The following is a 22,249-nucleotide window of genomic DNA, read 5'->3' on the forward strand; positions in this document are numbered from 1 at the left end:
ATAATATAACAAAATTATTAAAATCACTGGCAATGACTTTATCAATTAAGAGGCTTGACTTGACAATTAGACGAAATTGACTTTTTATGACTTTGCTTCACCCAAAAACAAACATTTCCTCCTTGTTTATATTACAGTAAGAATTGATGAATTAAAATCCCAAACAAAATAACAGTAATGTATGGTTCATGCAAAGAAATTTGATGGGAAGCAATTTTATTTGAATTTCATTCACTTTACTTGCCATTTCAGTTGTAGTTACTTAAAACTCAGATGTGAAATATCAAATTAATTTTAGTCAGAGTTCTGCGGAGAACTCACGATTAAGATGACAATAACATTATATTACATTTTTATACAGGACAAGCAAAGAGTGTGAAGCAGGGAAAGTAAAAAGGGAATTAACAATCAAACATGCATTCATACACAGCATTAAAACACTTTTTCAAAGGCTTAGCTACTGACACCTCCTTGAAAAAAAAATTTCTCCCAAATTTACTTCTGAGAATGGCTTAGTCAATGGATGCCATTTATTTATCAGCTGTGAAGAAACTTGTTTCATGGTTGGGCGAGATTGCGGATTGACACTCAAGCAGGCAAGTGCGAGTTGTGCAATATGTATTACTCCTTCAGCAGCTTCATTTTGAGGAGTTGGGAGACGTTGATCAATCACATCCTTAAGTAGTGTAGTATGATTCATCTGTGAAAGAGATGAAATGAAACCACCTGGATGTCTTCCTATTAGAATTTCAAGTGTCACCACACCAAAACTGTAAACATCGCATTTTTCATTGACGATCATGGTGTAAGCTAGCTCTGCAAAAATGTCCAGTCACGTGTTAGCTTGCAGGTTTGCAGTGGCATTGTAAGTCAAATAAAAAGCTTGATCTTAGATCACTTATTGTAGTACTGCATTGATCTTAGTTTGCATGATTAGATCACTTATTGTAGTACTGCATTGATCTTAGTTTGCATGATTCTGAAATTTGACAAATTTGGATTTAATTTAGCAAAGAAATGGAATTCTTACTAAATTATATTAGCTAATCTAGACGGAGCCAGAATTTAACAAAATTCCCTAACAATCTGGACAGCATTTTCCCTAACAATGTTTCCAGGAAGGGAACCACAGCATTAATTGTGTAATGAAATTTCAGTAGAACAAATTATGTTTATCAATTGCACAATCTAATCGTCTTGCACTTCATCAATCTGCACATGAACATGCCTTCATCTATGCGTAACCCATTTATAGGCACCAGAAACTATATCAAGGATGTTATATGAGTTTGAGTTCATTTGCAGAAGAGGTTCAGCTAAAAGGCAAAGTTTTTAAGATTATATTAAAAAAAATGGATTAAGAAAATTTGTTAACTTTATAATGATAAATAAATGAAGCCAAAGAATGTACCTGGTGCCGAGTACCCGAATGTGCCTGCAAATGAGGTCCAATTTGACGAGTCTGGCATTAAGATCCTAGCTGTTCCAAAATCAGAGACATGAGCCTCAAACTCTGAATTCAATAGAACATTGTTACTGGAAATGTCTCGATGGATGATTGAAGGAGAGCAGTCATGGTGCATATAGGTCAATGCATTAGCTATTCCCTTAACAACATGTAGCCTCCTAAACCAATTCAACTCCACTGCTAGTTCTTCATTGCTTAAAATATTTCTTACACTTCCCCTTTCTATGAATTCATAAACCAAAAATGAGAGTTTGGTGTGTGAACAAAAACCATGTAACTTCACAATATTTCGATGACGTATGTTTATCAATGCACAAATCTCACTTTTAAACGCTTTGAAATCAGCCATCTCTCCATTTTGTGACTGGTGAAGTTTCTTTACAGCAACCACTCGACCAGTTGGCAGCACAGCTTTGTAGACGATTCCATATCCTCCAATCCCAACGCAATACTTGGGGTTGAACTCCTCTGTAGCCTTAACAATGTTTTCATATTGCATATCCTTATTACAAACCCACATTGCATAAATATCTTCACCACTCGGCCCTTCCTCTGACTTAGCTTTTCTGTTTCTAATTCTTTGGCGGCGAAGAAAGAAACCCCCAACCAAGACAATAAATAGAAACAGACTACACACGATGGTAATGACAACAACAACAACCAGTTTACTATCTTTTTTTCTGATAGCTTTGTTGATTGCAACTAAGGCACAAGCCTCTAGTCCAGTGTTATTGCCACACAGGTGTCTGTTGTTTTGAAGTGCTTCAAATGGAGCCTGTTGAAAGGCTTTATTGTGGGGAATTGGGCCCTCTAACTCATTATAGGATATATTTACAACACTCAGGCTCGATAAATAATCAAAAGTAGTTGGAATGGAACCTGACAGTAAATTGTGGGAGAGGTTCAATGTCTCCATTCTTTGCAACTCACCAAGTTGTGGTGGTATCACTGCTGTTAACAAATTTTGACTGAGATCAAGACTTTCAAGAGTGCCTAAATTGCCCAACTCTACAGGAATACTCCCTGAGAATTTGTTCATGCTGAGATTCAAGAACAATAGCTTTGAGCAATATCCAAGCTGTTTGGGAATTGCTCCACTTAGATTGTTAGCTGCCAATTGAAGACGCTCAAGAACAGATAATAATCCAATTTCTTCAGGAATGCCACCTGAAAGTTCGTTATCATCAAGAGAAAGTTCAAACAATGTTAACTTCCCCAATTCCTTTGGAATCTTCCCTGCAAGGTGATTTGATGAGAGATCAAGTAAATGCAATTGAGCTGCCATCCCGATGTCAGCTGGTATTGTACCAGAAATATTATTATTGGAGATTTTCAGCGTTGACAAGTTGCCAAAACCTTCCCATTTCCATGAAAGCTCACCATAGAATTTGTTATCGCTCAAATCCATGAAGTTCAACTGTGGGTATATGCCAAAATATTCAGATATGTTTCCAGTGAGTTGGTTGGCCTCAAGATGGAGTCTCAATAACCTGCTACAATTTCTCAGGCTTCTTGGGATGGGACCCGTGAAGTCATTTCCATTAATAGCAAAAGACTTGAGACCTCCACCAATGCATACGTCTTGTGGTAACTGGCCAGTGAATCTATTTGAATATATTATGAAAACTTCCAAAAGAGTGAAGTTGTTCATCTCTAAAGGGAGAGTTCCAGAAAGGTCATTCATTTCAAGGAAGAGTCTAGTTAGCTCTGTCAACTTCCCAATTTCTCTAGGTAAGGAATTCGAAAGTTGGTTGTCAGTAAGATAAAGATAAGATAACGTTGTCAAGTTTCCTATAGAAGTTGGAATTGGACCAGTGAGATTATTATGTGACAAAGCAAGTTCTGTAAGTGATCTGAGCATGCCAATTTCTTGAGGTATGGAACCAGAAAGTTGGTTGCGATCAAGATAAAGAGCCCAAAGATTTGTCAAGTTACCTATGGAAATTGGGATTATACCAGTGAGACTATTTTCTGAAAAAAAAATCTCAGTGACAAATTTCAACATTCCAAGTTCTTGAGGTAAGGAGCCTGAAAGTTGGTTCCTTTGAATGTAGAGAATTGGCAATGCTGTCAAATTCCCTATAGAAGCTGGTATTGTACCAGTGAGAAAATTGTCTGATAAATCAATGTACGTGAGAGAATTCAACATCCCAATTTCTTGGGGAATGGAACCAGAGATTTCATTGACAGAAAAATCAAGGATTTTGAGCTTGGATAGATTGCCAATATGGGAAGGAATGTTCCCATGGAAAGAGTTATTACTAAGGTTAAGCTTGACAAGATTGGGAAATGATGGAAAGCTGAAACTCTGAAGCGTACCTTCCAAACCAGAATCTGTAAGGCTTATATTGGAGACACTTCCTGCCTCATTGCAGTGGATACCGAACCAATTGCAGGGTCTGCCAGCAGTAGTATTCCAAGAAGACAGGAAATATTGGCTTTGATTATCAAGAGAAGCCTTCCATCTCAGAAGAGAATCTGCTTCTGCTTCTTCAGTTTGAACAGCAGCAGGGGATGCAGAAGAAAGAACATGAACAGAAAATACTAGTAAAGGAATAAGATGGAAAAGGAGTGAGGAAAATAAGCGGACTAATTTCTGTAGTATGGAAGCCATAAACTGTGAGGATGGAGAGATGGGTAAAAAAGAAAATGGGGATTGAGAGGCAATGACCGAAGAAGATATGCAGAGAAATTTTTGTCATTACCTAGAGGGTGTCGTGGTCGCCATCATCACGGTACAATATATATTGAGCTTTATATGTAAGATAGATAAAATTTATATATTTATCTCTTCAATTTGTAATAAATTAAATTTAAACAAATTTTCTGGTTTTGGACTGTTGTTGAATTCACAGCCTCAATGTCGGATTTTGTTAGGATTTTTTTTTTTAATTTACTTGACAATGAAAGCAATGCAACTTGCAAGCAAGTTTCAAAGAAAAAAGAAGGTGTTTTGATTTACACGCTATAATTTATTGTGTGAGAAAGAGTTTTCTATCTAATTAATTTTTATTAATGCCACTCAAGGATTATTATTATTATTATTATTATTTTATTTGAAGTGTAGGCCCGTATAGTGAAACAGTCAAAGGAGAATTGTGGATTTGTATGTCATCGTAATGACTCTCAAAAACTGCAATCGCAGGGGATTAATGGAAATCAAACAAATTGAGTAACGTTCCAGCCGATTTCAGTTTATACTCGATTTTGATTAGAGTTTAATCCAATTCAATTCTGATTTTTTATAATTTCGATTAAAAAATGTTTTGATTCACGTGGTGTCTTCTAAAGATGTCACTTATTTATTTATTTATTTATTTTTAAATAATTTGAATGGACTGAAATTGATGGCTCAAGCCACTAGTTTTTTTAATTTAGAATGTCTTTTATCATTTCTTAGTTTCATATAAAATAAAATTATTTTTTAAAAAAATAAATTGATTTAATATAAATTTACAATTTATCTTGTAAAATTTTTATGAAATTATATTTTTTTAAAGTAAAGTAGTTAATTATATAATATTTATCAACTTAATAGAAAAAAAATAAATTTTTTAAAAAAATACATATAATATTTTTTAATAATATTAAAAATATTAATTATAGATAACAATAAATAAGGTATATTCATATATTATTTCACATTTAAAATATATGATTTTTATTAAAATTTATGATATTAGAGAAAATATTATAGTTTAACACAATTTTACAACTAACCTCACAATATTTAAACAAAATGATATTATTTTTTATAAAGAAATTAATTATGAAAGATTTATTAACTTAACATAAAAAAAAAATTGTTTACTGTAAAATAAGAAAAACACAGCTAAACATTTTTTTAGTGATGCTATAAAAATTTATTAGTTAAGATAATAAATTTTCCCTATTAGATGATTTGAAAGTGATTTGTTTTTTTTTTCAATCCGTAGGGAGATTAAATTGAGCTGCTCAAAGGGTTTACCGACCAAATTACAAATAATTTAACAATAAAAAAATTGCTGGACGATATAATAAAATCAAACCGGAGACTTTTCAATTTTTTAAAACTTGCAAAAAAATAGATCAGAAAATTGAGCCGAGACTTATTTAAATGATGCAAAAAAGTAGATCTCCCTGACTTCCTCTGCTGGACCTCTTAAAACTCTTTTTTCGCTATATCTCCTTTCCTGCTTAATTTCTACTTTGGAACGTCGACTAAGCTACCGTATGAGAATGGGATGTGCAACGATTGTGAGAACATTAACTTGCGCACAACCCACAAACTAAGTTATCTAGAATGACAAGCACAGGACTGAGTAATTTGACGGTGACACTTGCAAATTGGCTTGAATTTTCAAGGCATATATTTGTCGGTTCTGTGGCCAGAGTCTTCCACGAATAAACATATGTGATTGTTAAATTTGAAGAGAGTATTAATCAAATTACAATTTAATTTATTTTAATTTAGACTTTTATAAGTGATTAAATTGCTTTACATATTAAAATGATTAGCCAAATTAATATTGTAATCTCATCACTTATATTTACCATTTAATTTTTGTGTATTCCCAATGTGGAGCTTAAATTCCCAATGGTGTTTACCCAAAACAAAAGAAGAATGAATATTCCTTCACTGAAAAAGAATGTAGCTAAGATTTTTCACCACAAAGGGTGCTATTTTTCTACTAGGATTTTTTTTTTCTTTATATAGGTGGAGTGGGAGATTCTAACTAAATATATGTCACACTCATCCCTAACCTATAGAGATTGGTGTAATATGGAAAACTGGCAGAATTTCCCCTAAATTTACAGCTAAAAGAAAGCACAGAACCTGTTGAAATACATCTGATATATATAATATGGCTCTGTGCCCATCAAATAATAATAGATATTCAAATGTACCTGAATCCTCTCCGTGAGGATCAAAATAAAATATTTACATATTAGATCTCCTAACTGTCTTTACTTATGTACAATAAATTAAAACAAAAGAAATATCCAAAAACAATATATTGACCCGACCTCCACTAAACTCTGGAGTTGGTGAAGTGGATGAGAGGTTAACACTGAAAGAGAGGCTATTAGTAGTGGAGTCAGGAAAAGAAATATGAAATATTGAAAAAAAATGAGAGGGTGAGTACAACTACTCAGTAAGCGGATAAATTAATAACAAATGGGAATCGATAATGTTTTGGTACTTAATAGAACCAATTCTGCTATATTAGAACAGGTCAGCTAAATAAATGTCATTTAATCCAAATCATGTAGCTGAGTTGAAATAAGATTCATGTTGTAATAATATTGCTGAAATAAATGTATTAAATCATAAAATCTGCAATATCCTCATACACTCGCAACATGCTTCCTATAGATAATGCTGGCATCTCAGGCGTAATAATAAACTCTTACAGCCTGAGAGCAATGCTAACATCTTGGGCTCTATAATGACACAATAATAACTCAAGAGCAATAAAAATACTGGTCATACACATGTGCAGAGCTACTCCCAAAGGGCTACCACCTGATATACGCCCCAAAGGCTATGTGTATATCAAGTGCTGTCCCAAAGATAATATAAATATAATTTGAGTTGAAAGTAATTCACCTGTCATCAAGGTGCTATCTATTCGGTGCATATATTGAGTGTATTTGGCCATTTATTTAGCTGTAATTATAAATCTCGTTCAAGTCAATAATAAAACATAAAATTACCATTCTCTGTTCCGATTTTCATACTTAAAAATAATAATATAAATAATTTACATTTAATAAAATAACAATGTTATATATTTATCCACTCACCTGTACTGAAGACAGACCGAGGCCTAGATCGCTGGAGCACCCTTAGTATCTACTATAGGAGCTGAATCCTCGCCTAAAGTTAAAAGATAATAATGCATCAATAAAGGAATTTAAATCCTATCTGAAATTGTAGAATATATAATGCATGATTTATGTACGAAAATTTTCAAAGAAAGAGGGCAACATCTCGGCATAACCTGAACGTTCCCCAAAATTTCAACAGTCCAACTAATTCTCAACAAGTCACAACACATCACAAATGAATTTCGAATGCCCATTTGTAGCCTAAACAAAAGAATATAACAAATTTCACATTCTCTTCATTTCTTTCTTCTTCTCCATTCAACATGTTTTCCTTTTCCTCTAGCATTTCATGCTAAAATTCCTTCCCCTTGTTACATCCAAATTCTTCTTAGTTTAAATACAATTAATATATACCAATAGTCCCAAAAATCAACCACATCCTAGTTAATTTCTTCATTCTCAACCTAGCATTTAAGAGATAAAACCTTGAATTCAAATTCTCTCTTATACATACACCAACTTCCAATTTCACCCTTTTTAAAGAGAGCACACTACTAGGTAGAAAATATTTATTTTTATTTTTTTTATTATTATGATTATTATTATTATTATTATTATTATCATAAATAAAATAAATATTCATTAATAGCTCTAAAATCTACCTCATGGTATCTCTTAAAGAAAACTTACCTAGTATCTAGAATCACCTATTTACTAGTCCAAGAAAATCTATTATTCCAAAATGAAACTTTATTCACTAAGTTAATATAAAACTTATCTTCCTCCTATTATATACCATAAGAATTATCATGAGATAATGAAATAATTGTTGAACTTAATAACTAAAAAGAAAAGAAAGAAGAGCTTACCAATTGAAAGTAATCACTAGTTCTTGCAAGTGGGAAATGGATTTTAGATTAGTTTTTTTATTGAAATTGGAGTTTAGCTAATACTTGAGTGAGTTTATGGGTTGATTTTTAAGAGAAAAAATTATGGATGAAGGGAGGAAGAAGAAGAATTTTGGGTGTGAATTTTTTTTTTTCTGCTCTTGAAGGAAACGGGAACAATTCCCCCAAATTGATTATGCTGCCTCTTTTTATTACCGTTATTATTATGTAGAGTTTTCTTAATTATGGGCTCTTATAAATTGGGTTAATGGGCTGATTGTAACAATTCTCTCCTCCTAAAAGAAATTTCATTCTCGAAATTTACATACCTGGTGGAGTAAACAAGTGTGGGTATTGAGCCCGTATATCCTCTTCTCTTTCCCAAGTACCTTCTTTCCTAGAGTGGTTGCTCCAATGAACCTTAACTAATGGAACCACTTTGTTCCTCAGGACTTTCTCTTCTCTGTCAATAATCTCCACTGGTTCTTCCTCATACGTCAAATCTTCTCTCAACTCAATGGGTTGCTTCTGGAGAACATGAGAGGGATCACTTCTGTATCTTCTTAATATAGATACATGAAAGACATCATGAATTTGTGATAACTTCAGAGGTAAAGCTAAATGATAAGAAATTGGTCCGATCCTCTCTATAATCACTACAAGAAAATATCAAAATAGAAACCGAATTTAGAAACGGACTTATGTCGGTTTGCAATTTGAAACGGCTTTTGAAACAGAAATTGAGTAGAACGAGTTAAATATATCAGAAACCGATTAGAAACGGATTTGAAATCGAAATTTGAAACGGAAAACTATTGGTTTCTAAATTATGCACTAAATTTTGACGGTAAATTTAGCATCAATTTAGAAACCGATTACAAACCGACTTTTGAAACTGAATTATATTCCGTTTCTAATTTAAAGGCCCAAAACTAGTTCCATTATATTTAAGTCATATTAGAAACCGATTTTCTTCGGTTTCTAATTCTTTTTAGTTTAATTTAGAAACCGATTGCTTTTGGTTTCAAAATAAAAATATTTTTTATTTTTATTTAGAAATCGATTTATGTCAGTTTCAAAATTAATATAATTTCTATTTTATTTATTAAATTTTAAAGTCAAAATAGAAACCGATATCTGTCGGTTTCTAATTTCTTTATTTACACTTAGAAACCGATAGCTTTCGGTTTCAAAATTTATCTATTATATATTTTATTTTATAAATTTTAAATTCAACTTAGAAACCAATTTCTATCGGTTTCTATTTTCCTTAGTCATATTAGAAACCGATTCTCATCGGTTTCTAATTTCTTTTAGTTTAATTTAGAAACCGATTATTTTCGGTTTCAAAATAAAGATATTTTCTATTTATATTTAGAAACCGATGTATGTCGGTTTCAAAATTAATATAATTTTTATTTGATTTATTAAATTTTAAATTAAAAATAGAAACCGATACTTGTCGGTTTCTAATTTCTTTATGTATACTTAGAAACCGATTGCTATCGGTTTCAAAATTTATCTATTTTATATTTTATTTCATAAATTTTAAAGTTAACTTAGAAACTGATTTTTGTCGGTTTTTATTTCCTTTAGTCATATTAGAAACTGATTCCTCTTAATTTTTAATTCTTTTTAGTTTAATTTAGAAATCGATTATTTTTTGTTTCAAAATAAAAATATTTTCTATTTATATTTAAAAATTGATTTATGTCAATTTTAAAATTAATATAATTTTTATTTTATTTATTAAAATTTAAATTAAAATAAAAATTGATATCCGTCAATTTTTAATTTCTTTATCTACCCTTAAAATTTGATGATTTACGATTTTAAAATTTATCTATTATATATTTTATTTTATAAATTTTAAAACCAACTTATAAACTGATGATAGTTTTTAATTCCTTGTGGTTAAATTTAGATACAGATTATTTTCAATTTCTAGCAAAGCGCGCTGTATTAAACCCAAAACTCTCCCGATTCTCAGCGTTTTCATCATTGTAAGTCCTTGCTTCCTCTCCTGACCTTTTGCACTCTCTCCCTCAGAGACTCAAATAGCTCTGGAACCCACCCCGTTTCCCACCTTGTAATCAAATCCCTTATTCATTCATTGTCAATAATCTTAATCGTGACCATTTTTTACCCCACTAATCTAGTTCTAAGTTTCAATTCCATCCTTCTGTCTCCGATTCACTGATTTCTGCAATCGAAATGGCATTTATTTGCTTCTAGGGTTTCCTAGATCTTCTCTCTCACTTTTCGAAGCAACTATTTACCAGATTGTTGTCCGGCTTATCAGAATTGCTGATATGGCTATTCGTGTTACCTTCACCTACCCTAGCCATGTTGCCCCAAGCATCGCCTCCTGCGTTGGCTTTCGGGTTGGAAATTACTGCTCCCTCCACTATTGTTGGGTTCGTTCTCGAATCTTCGCTTCTCCTACTGTGCAAAATTTCGATCTGGAACCCCTTGCACCGCAGACGCACGATTTCCAATTCTATTGCCGTCGCCCAAGCTAGAAGTTAAATTCCTGGACTAAGAGTTCAGTTTCTTTGTACGATACCATGGTCGGAGAAATATTCGGCGATAACTGTAGGAGTCCAATTGCCATCGGGTTGGTCTCACTGATGAATTTAATAGTTGGGATTTTAGCTTCTTCATCTTGCATGGGCGTTTTTGGAATTTCGCCACTTAAAGCCTCCTCGATCCTTCCCTTTTTCCAGGGATCAAGGTGGCTTCCTTGTAATGAGTCGGCTCCTGGGCCGAAGAGTAGTGATGTGGATAAAGGTGGAACTGTAAGCTGTGTAAGGAAAGAGAGTAATACTGAGATGTTAAAGATTATTGGGAAGGAGCTTGACAAGAGCGGAAGCTAGTTATCCAAGGTGTTCAGTTTTTGCTTAGAGGATGCCGAGGCCATTTTTACGGTTGTCGCTGTTGGCTTTGGCAAAGCCCAGATCCATTCCTTCAACTTCCATGTACCCTACTCTGGATGTAGGTGATCACATTTTCGTAGAAAAGGTAAAAATTTGTATGCCCTTAGTTTAATTCAATATTCATATTTGGTATGAAACATAGGGTGCTTAACAACCAGAAATCAAATCCATCTTATTCCAATCAATGATGATTTAGCGTTGTGGATACATTCTACTTCATGGTGGCAATTGTTTGTGGTTTTCTATGGGTATTGTGATAGCGTAGTATTGTATTATGTTCGCGAGATTGGAGAAAAAATCTATGTTATCTATGTAGAAGGATTTATGTAGAAGAAATCTATTTTTTATTAAAAGAAAAATTGAAAATTTTGTTGATAATCATCTTTCAAATAAACAAAATTATAGAAGAAATAAATTTGACATCCGTTAGGATGAGCGCTTTCAAATTTTGATCATTAAGGTTAATGCTGGTTGTTCCAATTAATTAGGTATTTATAACAAGAGGAAGAGCCAATTAGAAAGAAGATGGTACAATTCATTAGTTAAAAAAGAATATGAAGCTTTAATGGCCATTCAGAATCAACTAGCTAGTGGAAATGCTTATTCCAAATAAGATGAGTATAAAGCTCATAATATTGATAAACCAGTAAAATAAGGTAACAAATTATCAAGTTTGGCCTACTAGCTACTGATAGATTAGCCCCAAACATATGTTGCTTAGAAACTAGACTGCTATCACTTGAAAGCTGTAGATTTCCACAGAAGAAGCATCTCTGAAAGATACTTCTGATGAGAGATGTAAGGGCAGTGTCTTCTTGCACAAATATAATGTGGATAATGAGAAGGATGTAATTAATATAGAAGGACAGGACCAGACTGCCTGCAGGAAGCTGCCCTGTAATTTAGCTGAAACTTTTGGCCATTACGTTGAACTTGCAGTAGCCCATAAATGTAGGAGTTGGATATGGGGGAATTTGGATAGGATAAGACTGATAGCTATGATTGATTAATTGTTTGTATAAATGGATTTGATAGTATAACTTTTTCGAGAAGTGAATATATAGTGAGAAGCTTAACTTAATTACCAAGCTAATTCATCTTTAATTGTGGCAAGAATTATTATTTTGGCTTTTTGGGATGGGGATTTGAGTGGGCATAAGCATAATGTCACCAAAAATTGAAATTTAACTAGTGTGGAAACCAGGGCCTACTATGTCATGCCACCATTTTTGTCTGTGCGCCCAAGTGAGACTCGGCAGGTTCCATGCATATCATGCCTTACCGCTTTTAAATAGGACAGATAACCCAAAAATAAGAAGCGTCAAGATAATGGAGCAAAAAGAAGTGAGATAATTTGCCATGTACAGCACGTTTTAATGTGATTTAGTCCTTTGCAGATAGCCTTCATCCATAGTCTGAGTTATTGTTCTTACTGCTATTTGATAAAGTTAATTTTAACACTCGACATTCTCTAGCAAAGTGACCCTGCTGGCCACACGGGAAATATACTCCTGAACCCATAATACAAGGTCCTGAATGTCCTCTTCCACATTGCGTGTAAGGTGCCAAGGAGGATCCTGAACTAGACCCAGAATTGCTGTAACCCGAATTGTGACCACTGTTGGATCCATATCCTGGTCTAATTCCTCAGGATTTGTGTTTAAAACCACCTTTCTTATTGCTTCGACCTCTTCCTCTGTAATGACTTGGGCCGCCACTATCCGTGGTACCCATGTAGGGAACACCTGAAGAACCCTCTGCTTTATTCTTCTTTGCCCTTCCACTGTCATCTCCTGTATAGCTAATCTTAATCTATCGGGCTCGATCAACTACCATATCAAAAGACTGATCAGACATCATGGCCAGGTTTGCATACTTCCTGTCCAGCCCCTTTAAGAACCTCTTTACCTTCATACTTTCTGTAGCCACTGTTGTAGGGGCATACCTTCTCAGTTCTAAAAATTCTGTAGCATATTCATCTACGGATCTGTCATTCTGCCTTAAGGCCTCAAAGGCCCACTACTTTTGATCTCTGAAGCTTTCTGGCACAAACCTATTAATGAACAGTTCCACAAACTGGGTCTAAGATAATCCCTCAATACGAGGTAGTACGTAGTCTATCATCCACTGTCTTGGCACTGGGCCCAATACATGCTGCACACACTCTATAAGCCTCCTATCAATCAACTGCAACTCCATCCCTACCTGTTTGTAGGAATCCAAAAACCGATAGGCATCGTCTGACACATCATAAGTACCAGGCACCAACTTCTTGAAATTAATTATTTGTTTGTAAGGTTTCCCTCTTGGTGCGGTGGGCTGCTGCTGTTGGGGAGGGTGGACCATATATTGTGCCATCATATCAATAGTTCTCTGTAATTCGGCTAAGGTAGCTGCCATTGGGTCCATGGGACCCTAGGCCATAAAAGATTGTTCCTAAACTGGTGGCGGCTGCTCTTCTACTTGAGCGGCTCTAGGTCTCCTACCCCGCCTCCTCGGGGCAGGTGCCTTACCCTGTGCCGACACCTCATCAAGCACATCCAGTTCTGGTGCAGTGACAGCTCTTCTACTTCTACGCATTTTCCTAAAATTCAAAACGGCATGTTACGCAGCTCTATAGACTCATATTTACACACAATTATATAAAGCAGAAACTAAAAGCAAAGATGACAATGCAAGGACGAATGTGGACCCTACTCTCCGCATGTGACTCCTATTAGACTCTTCCCAAAACTTTAGACGTATATTCCCTATGAATCTGGAGCCTAAGCTCTGATACCACATTTGTCACGACCTAACCTATGGGTCGGACCGGCACTAGGACCTGGGCCAGCCTAAAGCCCCCGAGGCCCGTAGTAAGCCTAACTATTCCTCAACCCAACTCTAAGGCCCATTTGGGCCCAATTTCAAGAATTCAACCGGACAGATTCTAGCCATAAAATGGACCATTCAACGGGGAGTTTTTTACTCGCCCGACTTGTAAACACAATATATAATAAATTGGGGAGCTGAGCTCACCCTCCACATAATCAAAATGTCAGAACTCAAATGGAAGCTCAGCTCCCTCATCCAATCCCATCATGCATACAGTTAATAATTTAATAGGTCCAACATAACTTTTATAATACAGGCCCAAAATAAAAATAAGTGCTTCTAATACAAGCGGAGTCTAAAATTTAACTCAATTGTACAAAATACATTAAATACTATTAATGGACCTGCGAAGAAGAAGAGAAGGTTAGCCACAATAAATAATCCTCCTGTAGCCTGGAAAAATAGATGAACAGGAGTGAGCGTTTGACTCAAAGAGTAAAATACCAATTTTAATCATAATCTCTATAGCTATCTAAAGCTAATGCACCCTGTGGAGTGATATGCAATATCCTCATAATTTTCATACGATTCATATCATAACAGCAAAAAGGCAATTTGGAGCACTCACACACCCAACACTGTCAAGCAATACATATATGGGAGCTGATCCCCTATACAGCCCTCTTAATCCAACCTCTGCCAGCGAGTGTCTCTCTAGCCGAACTTTCGCTTAATAAACCAAGTGCGGGGTCCCAGCGAGTGTCTCTCAAGCCGTGTCTACTCCGACTTATCCATAAAGGACCAGGTCCCAGCGAGTGTCTCTCAAACCATATCTACCCATCCTGTCCATACCCAATACCATACCACACGCATGCCAACGCACACACATTGCTCCAGATTACCACAAACAACATCCATAACACTTCATCAATTTAAAATGCAACATAAATCATGCCTAATATTTAACTACATAGATATATATTTATAAGTGATGCATGGGCATGCTTAAACATATAATACTATCGAAATTACAATTAAAATTAATATTTTACTCACAGACTTAACCGAAGTCACTGCGGCAGCTGGGCGAAGGAGGAAGGCTGTCCCGGCTCACCTAATAATTTCATAGCAATTATTTAATATATTTGACTCGATATTAGCTTGAAAAAGACCAAAGACACCCTAGGTCGTGCCGAAAATCTGGCAGAGTCTCCCTTATACCTAGGACCTACCCAACCTGCAAAAGGGTTCAAAATACACTTCTATATCCACAAATCACACATCCACAACTCAATCACATCACATGGCCCCTCCTGGGCCCATCCAAACAATCAACAATCACATTGTGGAAAATTACAGTTTAGTCCTTATAATTAACCCCTTTTGCAAAAACAACCCATATGAGCTCTAAAAATTCTAAAACTTTGCCCCGTGGTCCTTAGCAATATTACTAAGCTAATGCAAAAGGAATTATAATTTTCTAAGCTACCACGAATATTTTATAGATTTTTAATCAAATTCAAGTACTAGATAATTAAGAAAAAGTAAAGTTCGGGTTTATTTATGCCAATTCCGACCTCGGGAACGCGTTCGGGACATCTGACAATAGTTGGGTAGCTAAAATCTCGACCCAATTTCGAGGCTTTTTCGATAGCCTGTCTGTCCGTCTCAAAATTTACAGACCAGAGGCAACCGTTGAATTTCCTCGAATTGAAGGTACCTACACGAAGCCCACAACACGGGGGTTAGTACATAATTTTTACGGAATTTTCTAAGCTCATTTAGTGTTTGAAAAAATACTACGAAGTTTCGCGAGACCCACCGAAAAACGGTGTCGAAAAATTTTGAAATTGGTATTGCCGCGAAGCTCTCGACAAGTGGAGCACTCCTGTGCTCTCGGTTTTCTCGTGGGGTTCACGGTTTGCGAGAAATTTATCCTAAAAGTTAAAATGGGCTAAAACTTCCCAGACAAAAATTGGGCAAATCGCTAGATGGATTTTGGTGTTCTTAGTGTCTATGGAAAGTTCTCGAGGTGTAGATGAGTTTTGACACAAGATCCGGTCCAATCGGTGGCCGGATCGGCCGGATTTTGGCCGGGAAGGTGAAACGGTACGCGCGCGACGTTTCCGGCTGCTTTGAGGCTTGCCGGCGATAGGGGAGGGGAGGAGGAGGTGCGTCGGAGTGTGGGGGAGAGCTCGGTGGCGGCTAGCCGGCTAGGGGCGGAGGGAGGAGAGAGAAAAAGAGAGAGACAGAGAGAGAGAAGATGTCGAGGACGCGCGAAGAGGAAAGAAAAAGAGGAAGAGGGCCGGTCTAATTAGATCGGTCCGATCCGGTCCAGTTCAATTTAGCCGATCCGATTCAGGATACAAAAATTTAAATTTTTACTCTGCCTTGGGAACGAAAATAAGGCCCAAAAATTTCAAAAAAATTATAGAAAACTCAGAAAAATTCGTAGAGTCCAAATATATTTTTAGTTTTGTCACGTGGCCTTTAAATTAATTTTTAAAAATCATCAAAGTTTTATGTTTTTGGAAAATCGAACCCGATTTCTAAAATCTGAAATTTCAAATAATTTCTCAAAATTTAAATAAAACAGAATATAAATAATTATCTATAAAATAATAAATTTAAAAATTAGGGGTGTTACAATAATTATTTAAAAAAATAATAATAAATCATATAACTCAATAGTTAAAACTCAAAAAAATTATAGGCTTAGAAATAAGTTTTTCCATTAAGGAAAATTCAGTATGATATATTTTATTATTATTATTATTATTTTATATATATATATTGAGATTTGAACTTGAAATCTCACAATTCCAAAGACCACTCTAATTTCTCTAAATCTCATTAGTATATATTTTATTAATTTTAGTAAAGAAACAGCCTCTTGTAAGGCTGCACACATTAACTTAGAGGTGAATGTCAACTAAGTAGGTGAACTTATACATCAAAATTGACCCATAATATTACATAATCACAATTATTTAATTGGGATTTGGCCTTTGAGTTTCTGTTTTGGTGAAAATATTTTTGTGTATTTGTGATTCTATTCTTGTAATAATTTTTCTATGCATTTTTTATTATGTTTGTATTTGGAATAGGTGATTTCCATTTTCAAGCGAGGCTTATACTGTTCTAGTGGTAATTGGAACCCATTTGTGTATTTTTCTTCTGTGCTGAACATTGATCCATGCAGTGGATCTTTGCCTCTCTATTGATTCATACATGTGTTCTGAATATTGAGAGTTTTTTAGAATCTTGCATTGCATGTCATCTATTTATTGAGAACCGATAAACTAAATCGAACCAAATTGAAAATTTTTAGTTTGGTTTGGTTTGACTAGTCCCTTGTAATTAGTTTGATTTGGTTTACAATTAATAGATACTATGTGAATGTAATCCCTTTGATTTTTCATAAACAATGCCATTTCTCTCTTTAATGGGTACTGATTACTTTACTGGAAGATTGGACTATTTTATAAAATTGAAATATTTGGATTAAAATGTAAATATGCGAAAAGATTTGGATTATTCTTTTTTTTTTAATTAGGCCTCTTTTTAATTGTGTCTCATGGGACTCATAATATAATATTACAATAAGGCACCTAAATTACAATGTCAGCTGCCCCTAAATCCAATTCAAAAATTGAATAAAGTTTTCAATAAGTTTTTAAACAGTTAGACTAATTGCAAATAGGCGAAAAGGATTTGCTTTTTATGTAATTAGGCCTTTTTGGTATATATATGAGAACTATAATAAACATAATAGCACTAAATTTCTTACCTTTTGATTTTGATTATATTTGAATTTTATCTCTTTTCAATAAGAAATCATACTTAAATGACAATGGACAAAACTTTAAACATATATTTATAATGACAACTAAAATATTTAATTTATGCAAACGCTCCTCTTTTTATATTGTCCATAAAATCAATGCTTAAATTTTAAGTCATTTTCTAACTACAATAACATTAAATTAATTCATTCATTACTTAAACAAAGGTCTTACATTTAATAACTCACAAACACCAAATACTTACGCTGCAAGGTAAAACCAAATTATTAAAATCACTGGCGATGACTTGATCTATTAGGAGGCTTGACTTGACAATTAGACAATAACAGTGACATTGGCATTTTATGACTTTGCTTCACTCATAAACAAACGTTTCCTCCTTGTTTTTATACGACAGTAAGAGTTAATGAATTAAAATCCTAAACAAAATAACAGTAATGTACGGTTCATGTAAAGAAATTTCATGGGAAGCAATTGTATATTGAATTTTCATTCACTTGCCATTTCAGTTGTAGTTGCTTAAACTCAGATGTGAAAGATCAGATTAATTTAAATCAGAGTTCTGCACTCATGATGAAGATAACAATAATATTATATTAGATTTTTATACAGGACAAGCAAAGAATGTGAAGCAGGAAAGGTAAAAAGAAATTTACCATCAAACTTGCATTCATACACACAGTATTACAAACACTTTTTCAAAGGCTTAGCTACTAACACCTCCTTGAAAAAAAAATTTCTCCCAAATTTACTTCTGAGAATGGCTTAGTCAATGGATGCCATTTATTTATCAGCTGTGAAGAAACTTGTCTCATGGTTGGCCGAGATTGCGGATTGGCACTCAAGCAGGCAAGTGCGAGTTGTGCAATGTGTATCACTCCTTCAGCAGCTTTGTTTTGAGGAGTTGGGAGACGTTGATCAATCACATCCTTAAGTAGTGTACACTGATCCATCTGTGAAAGAGATGAAATGAAATCACCGGGATGTCTTCCCATTAGAATTTCAAGTGTCACCACACCAAAACTGTAAACATCGCATTTTTCATTGACGATCATGGTGTAAGCTAGCTCTGCAAAAATGTCCAATCACACATTAGCTTGCAGGTTTGCAGTAGCATTGTAAATCATATAAAAAGCATGATCTTAGATCATTTATTGTAGGACTGCATTGATCTTAGTTTGCATGATTATGACATTCGACAAATTTGGGCTCATTTTAGGATAGAAATGGAATTCTTACTAAATCATATTAGCTAATCTAGACAGAGCCAGAATTTAACAAAATTCCTTAACAATTTAGACAGCATTTTCCCTAACAATGGTTCCAGGAAGGGAACCACAGCATTACATGTGTAATGAAATTTCGGTAGAACAAATTACGTTTATCAATTGCACACAGTCTAATTGTCTTGCACTTCATCAATCTGCACATGAACATGCCTTTATCTGTGTGTGACCAAATTATAGGCAGCATCAACTATATCAAGGATGTTCTATGAGTTTTTCATTTGCGGAAGAGGTTCAGCTAAAAGGTAAAGCTTTTATGATTACATCAAAAAAATGGATTAAGGAAATTTATTAACTTTATAATCATAAATAAATGAAGCCAACGAATGTACCTGGTGCTGAGTACCCGAATGTGCCTGCAAATGAGGTCCAATTTGACGAATCTGGCATCAAGATCCTGGCTGTTCCAAAATCAGAGACATGAGCCTCAAACTCTGAATCCAACAGAACATTGTTAATGGAAATGTCTCGATGGATGATTGAAGGAAAGCAGTCATGGTGCATATAGGTCAATGCATTAGCTATTCCCTTGACAACATTTAGCCTCCTAAACCAACTCAACACCACTGCTTGTTCTACATTGCTTAAAATATTTCTTAAACTTCCTCTTTCTGTGAATTCATAAACCAAAAATGAGTGTTTGGTGTGTGAACAAAAACCATAAAACTTCACAATATTTCGATGACGTATGTTTATCAATGCACAAATCTCACTTTTAAACGCTTTGAAATCAGTCATCTCTCCATTTTGTGGCTGGTGAAGTTTCTTTACAGCAACCACTCGACCAGTTGGCAGCACAGCTTTGTAGACGATTCCATATCCTCCAACCCCAATGCAATACTTGGGGTTGAACTCCTCTGTAGCCTTAACAATGTTTTCATATTGCATATCCTTATCATGACCCCATATTGCGTAAATATTTTCATGACTCGGCCCTTCCTTTGACTTAGCTTTTCTGTTTCTGATTATTTGGCGGAGAAGAAAGAAACCCCCAACCAAGACAATAAATAGAAATAGACTACACACGATGGGAATGACAATAACAGCAACCAGTTTACTATCCTTTTTTCTGATAGTTTTGTTGATTGCAACTGAGGCACATGCCGCTAGTCTAGTGTTATTGCCACACAGGCCTCTGTTGTTTTGAAGTGCTTCAAATGGAGCCAGCTGAAAGGCTTTACAGTGGGGAATTGGGCCCTCTAACTCATTATAGGATATATTTACCACCGTCAGGCTCGATAAATAATCAAAAGTAGTTGGAATGCAGCCTGACAGCAAATTGTGGGATAGGTTCAATGTCTCCATTCTTTGCAACTCTCCAAGTTGTGGTGGTATCACTGCAGTTAACAAATTTTGACTGAGATCAAGACTTTCAAGGATGGGTAAATTGCCCAACTCTACAGGAATACCCTCTGAGAATTTGTTCTTGCTGAGATTCAAGAACAATAGCTTTGAGCAATCTCCAAGCTGTTTGGGAATTGCTCCACTTAGATTGTTAGCTGCCAAGTTAAGACGCTCAAGAACAGATAACAATCCAATTTCTTCAGGAATGCCACCTGAAAGTTCGTTATCATCAAGAGAAAGTACAAACAATGTTAACTTCCCCAATTCCTTTGGAATCTTCCCTTCAAGGTGATTTGATGAGAGATCAAGTAAATGCAATTGAGCTGCCATCACGATGTCAGCCGGTATTGTACCAGAAATATTATTATTCGAGATTTTCAGCGTCGACAAATTGCCGAAACGTTCCCATTTCCATGAAAGCTCACCATAGAATTTGTTATCACTCAAATCCATGAAGTTCAACTGTGGGTATATGCCAAAATCTTCAGATATATTTCCAGTGAGTTGGTTTGCCTCAAGATGGAGTCTCAATAACCTGCTACAATTTCTAAGGCTTCTTGGGATGGGACCCGTGAAGTCATTTCCATAAATAGCAAAAGACTTGAGACCTCCACCAATGCATATGTCTTGTGGTAACTGGCCAGTGAATCTATTTGAATATATTATGAAAACTTCCAAAAGAGTGAAGTTGTTCATCTCTAAAGGGAGAGTTCCAGAAAGTTCATTCATTTCAAGGAAGAGTCTAGTTAGCTTTGCCAACTTCCCAATTTCTCTAGGTAAGGAATTTGAAAGTTGGTTATCAGTAAGATAAAGATAAGATAATGTTGTCAAGTTTCCTATAGAAGCTGGAATTGGACCAGTGAGATTATTTTGTGACAAAGCAAGTTCTGCAAGTGATCTGAGCATGCCAATTTCTTGAGGTATGGAACCAGAAAGTTGGTTGCTATTAAGATAAAGAGCCCAAAGATTTGTCAAGTTTCCTATGGAAGTTGGGATTGTACCAGTGAGACCATTTTCTGAAAAAAAAATCTCAGTGACAAATTTCAACATTCCAAGTTCTTGAGGCATGAAGCCTGAAAGTTGGTTCCTTTGAATGTACAGAATTGGCAATGCGGTCAAATTCCCTATAGAAGTTGGTATTGTACCAGTGAGAAAATTGTTTGATAAATCAACGTAAGTGAGAGAATTCAACATCCCAATTTCTTGGGGAATGGAACCAGAGATTTCATTGACAGAAAAATCAAGGATGTTGAGCTTGGATAGATTCCCAATATGGGAAGGAATGTTCCCATGGAAAGAGTTATTACTAAGGTTAAGCGTGACAAGATTGGGAAATGATGGAAAACTGAAACTCTGAAGCGTACCTTCCAAACCAGAATCTGTAAGGCTTATATTGGAGACACTTCCTGCCTCGTTGCAGCGGATACCAAACCAATTGCAGGGTCTGCCAGCAGTAGTATTCCAAGAAGACAAGAAAGATTGGCTTTGATTATCAAGAGAAGCCTTCCATCTAAGAAGAGAATCTGCTTCTCCTACTACAGTTTGAACAGCAGCAGTGGATGCAGTAGCAAGAACCTGAACAGAAAATACTAGCGAAGGAATAAGATGGAAAAGGAGTAAGGAAAATAAGCAGAGTGATTTCTGTAGTATGGAAGCCATGAACAGTGAGGATGGAGAGACAGGTAAAAATGAAATGGGGATTGAGAGGCAATGACCGAAGAATATACAAAAGGGAAATATTTGCTGCTGCCTGGTAATTTAAGATATATATATATATATATATGAACAAAGAGAGTGAAATTTTCAAAGGAATATCACATGACATTTATTTATTTATTTATTTATTTATTTTTACTCCTTGTTATTTTTTATTAATAATATTTTTTTATAATAATAA

General features: G+C 35.0%; 2 protein-coding genes and 1 pseudogene across 2 annotated transcripts; 1 reads left to right on the forward strand and 2 right to left on the reverse strand.

Annotated features, from left to right (window-relative positions):
- Positions 1-376: 376 nt before the first annotated feature.
- Positions 377-4,181, reverse strand: LOC131179221 (MDIS1-interacting receptor like kinase 2-like). The gene is made up of 2 exons (XM_058145372.1): positions 1,412-4,181; positions 377-816 (listed from the first exon to the last, which is right to left on the reverse strand). The coding sequence occupies exons 1-2, from the start codon at positions 4,080-4,082 to the stop codon at positions 458-460; spliced, it is 3,030 nt and encodes a 1,009-aa protein (XP_058001355.1). The 5' UTR covers positions 4,083-4,181; the 3' UTR covers positions 377-457.
- Positions 4,182-10,306: 6,125 nt separating this feature from the next.
- LOC131179529 (probable thylakoidal processing peptidase 2, chloroplastic) lies at positions 10,307-11,401 on the forward strand (annotated as a pseudogene).
- Positions 11,402-18,435: 7,034 nt separating this feature from the next.
- On the reverse strand, positions 18,436-22,011 carry LOC131179395 (MDIS1-interacting receptor like kinase 2-like). The gene is made up of 2 exons (XM_058146226.1): positions 19,341-22,011; positions 18,436-18,791 (listed from the first exon to the last, which is right to left on the reverse strand). The coding sequence occupies exons 1-2, from the start codon at positions 22,009-22,011 to the stop codon at positions 18,436-18,438; spliced, it is 3,027 nt and encodes a 1,008-aa protein (XP_058002209.1).
- Positions 22,012-22,249: the final 238 nt, after the last annotated feature.

Source organism: Hevea brasiliensis, chromosome 4 (assembly GCF_030052815.1).
Source record: "Hevea brasiliensis isolate MT/VB/25A 57/8 chromosome 4, ASM3005281v1, whole genome shotgun sequence".
NCBI lineage: Eukaryota > Viridiplantae > Streptophyta > Magnoliopsida > Malpighiales > Euphorbiaceae > Hevea > Hevea brasiliensis.

What these genes read in the sequence shown, in the direction of transcription:
- LOC131179221 (XM_058145372.1), bottom strand. Translation starts at nt 4,082, where the DNA reads ATGGCTTCCATACTACAGAAATTAGTCCGCTTATTTTCCTCACTCCTT. An exon ending in ATTCGGGTACTCGGCACCAG is followed by an intron (nt 817 to 1,411) that starts GTACATTCTTTG and finishes ACATTTTTGCAG; the next exon opens with AGCTAGCTTACACCATGATC.
- LOC131179395 (XM_058146226.1), bottom strand. Translation starts at nt 22,011, where the DNA reads ATGGCTTCCATACTACAGAAATCACTCTGCTTATTTTCCTTACTCCTT. An exon ending in ATTCGGGTACTCAGCACCAG is followed by an intron (nt 18,792 to 19,340) that starts GTACATTCGTTG and finishes ACATTTTTGCAG; the next exon opens with AGCTAGCTTACACCATGATC.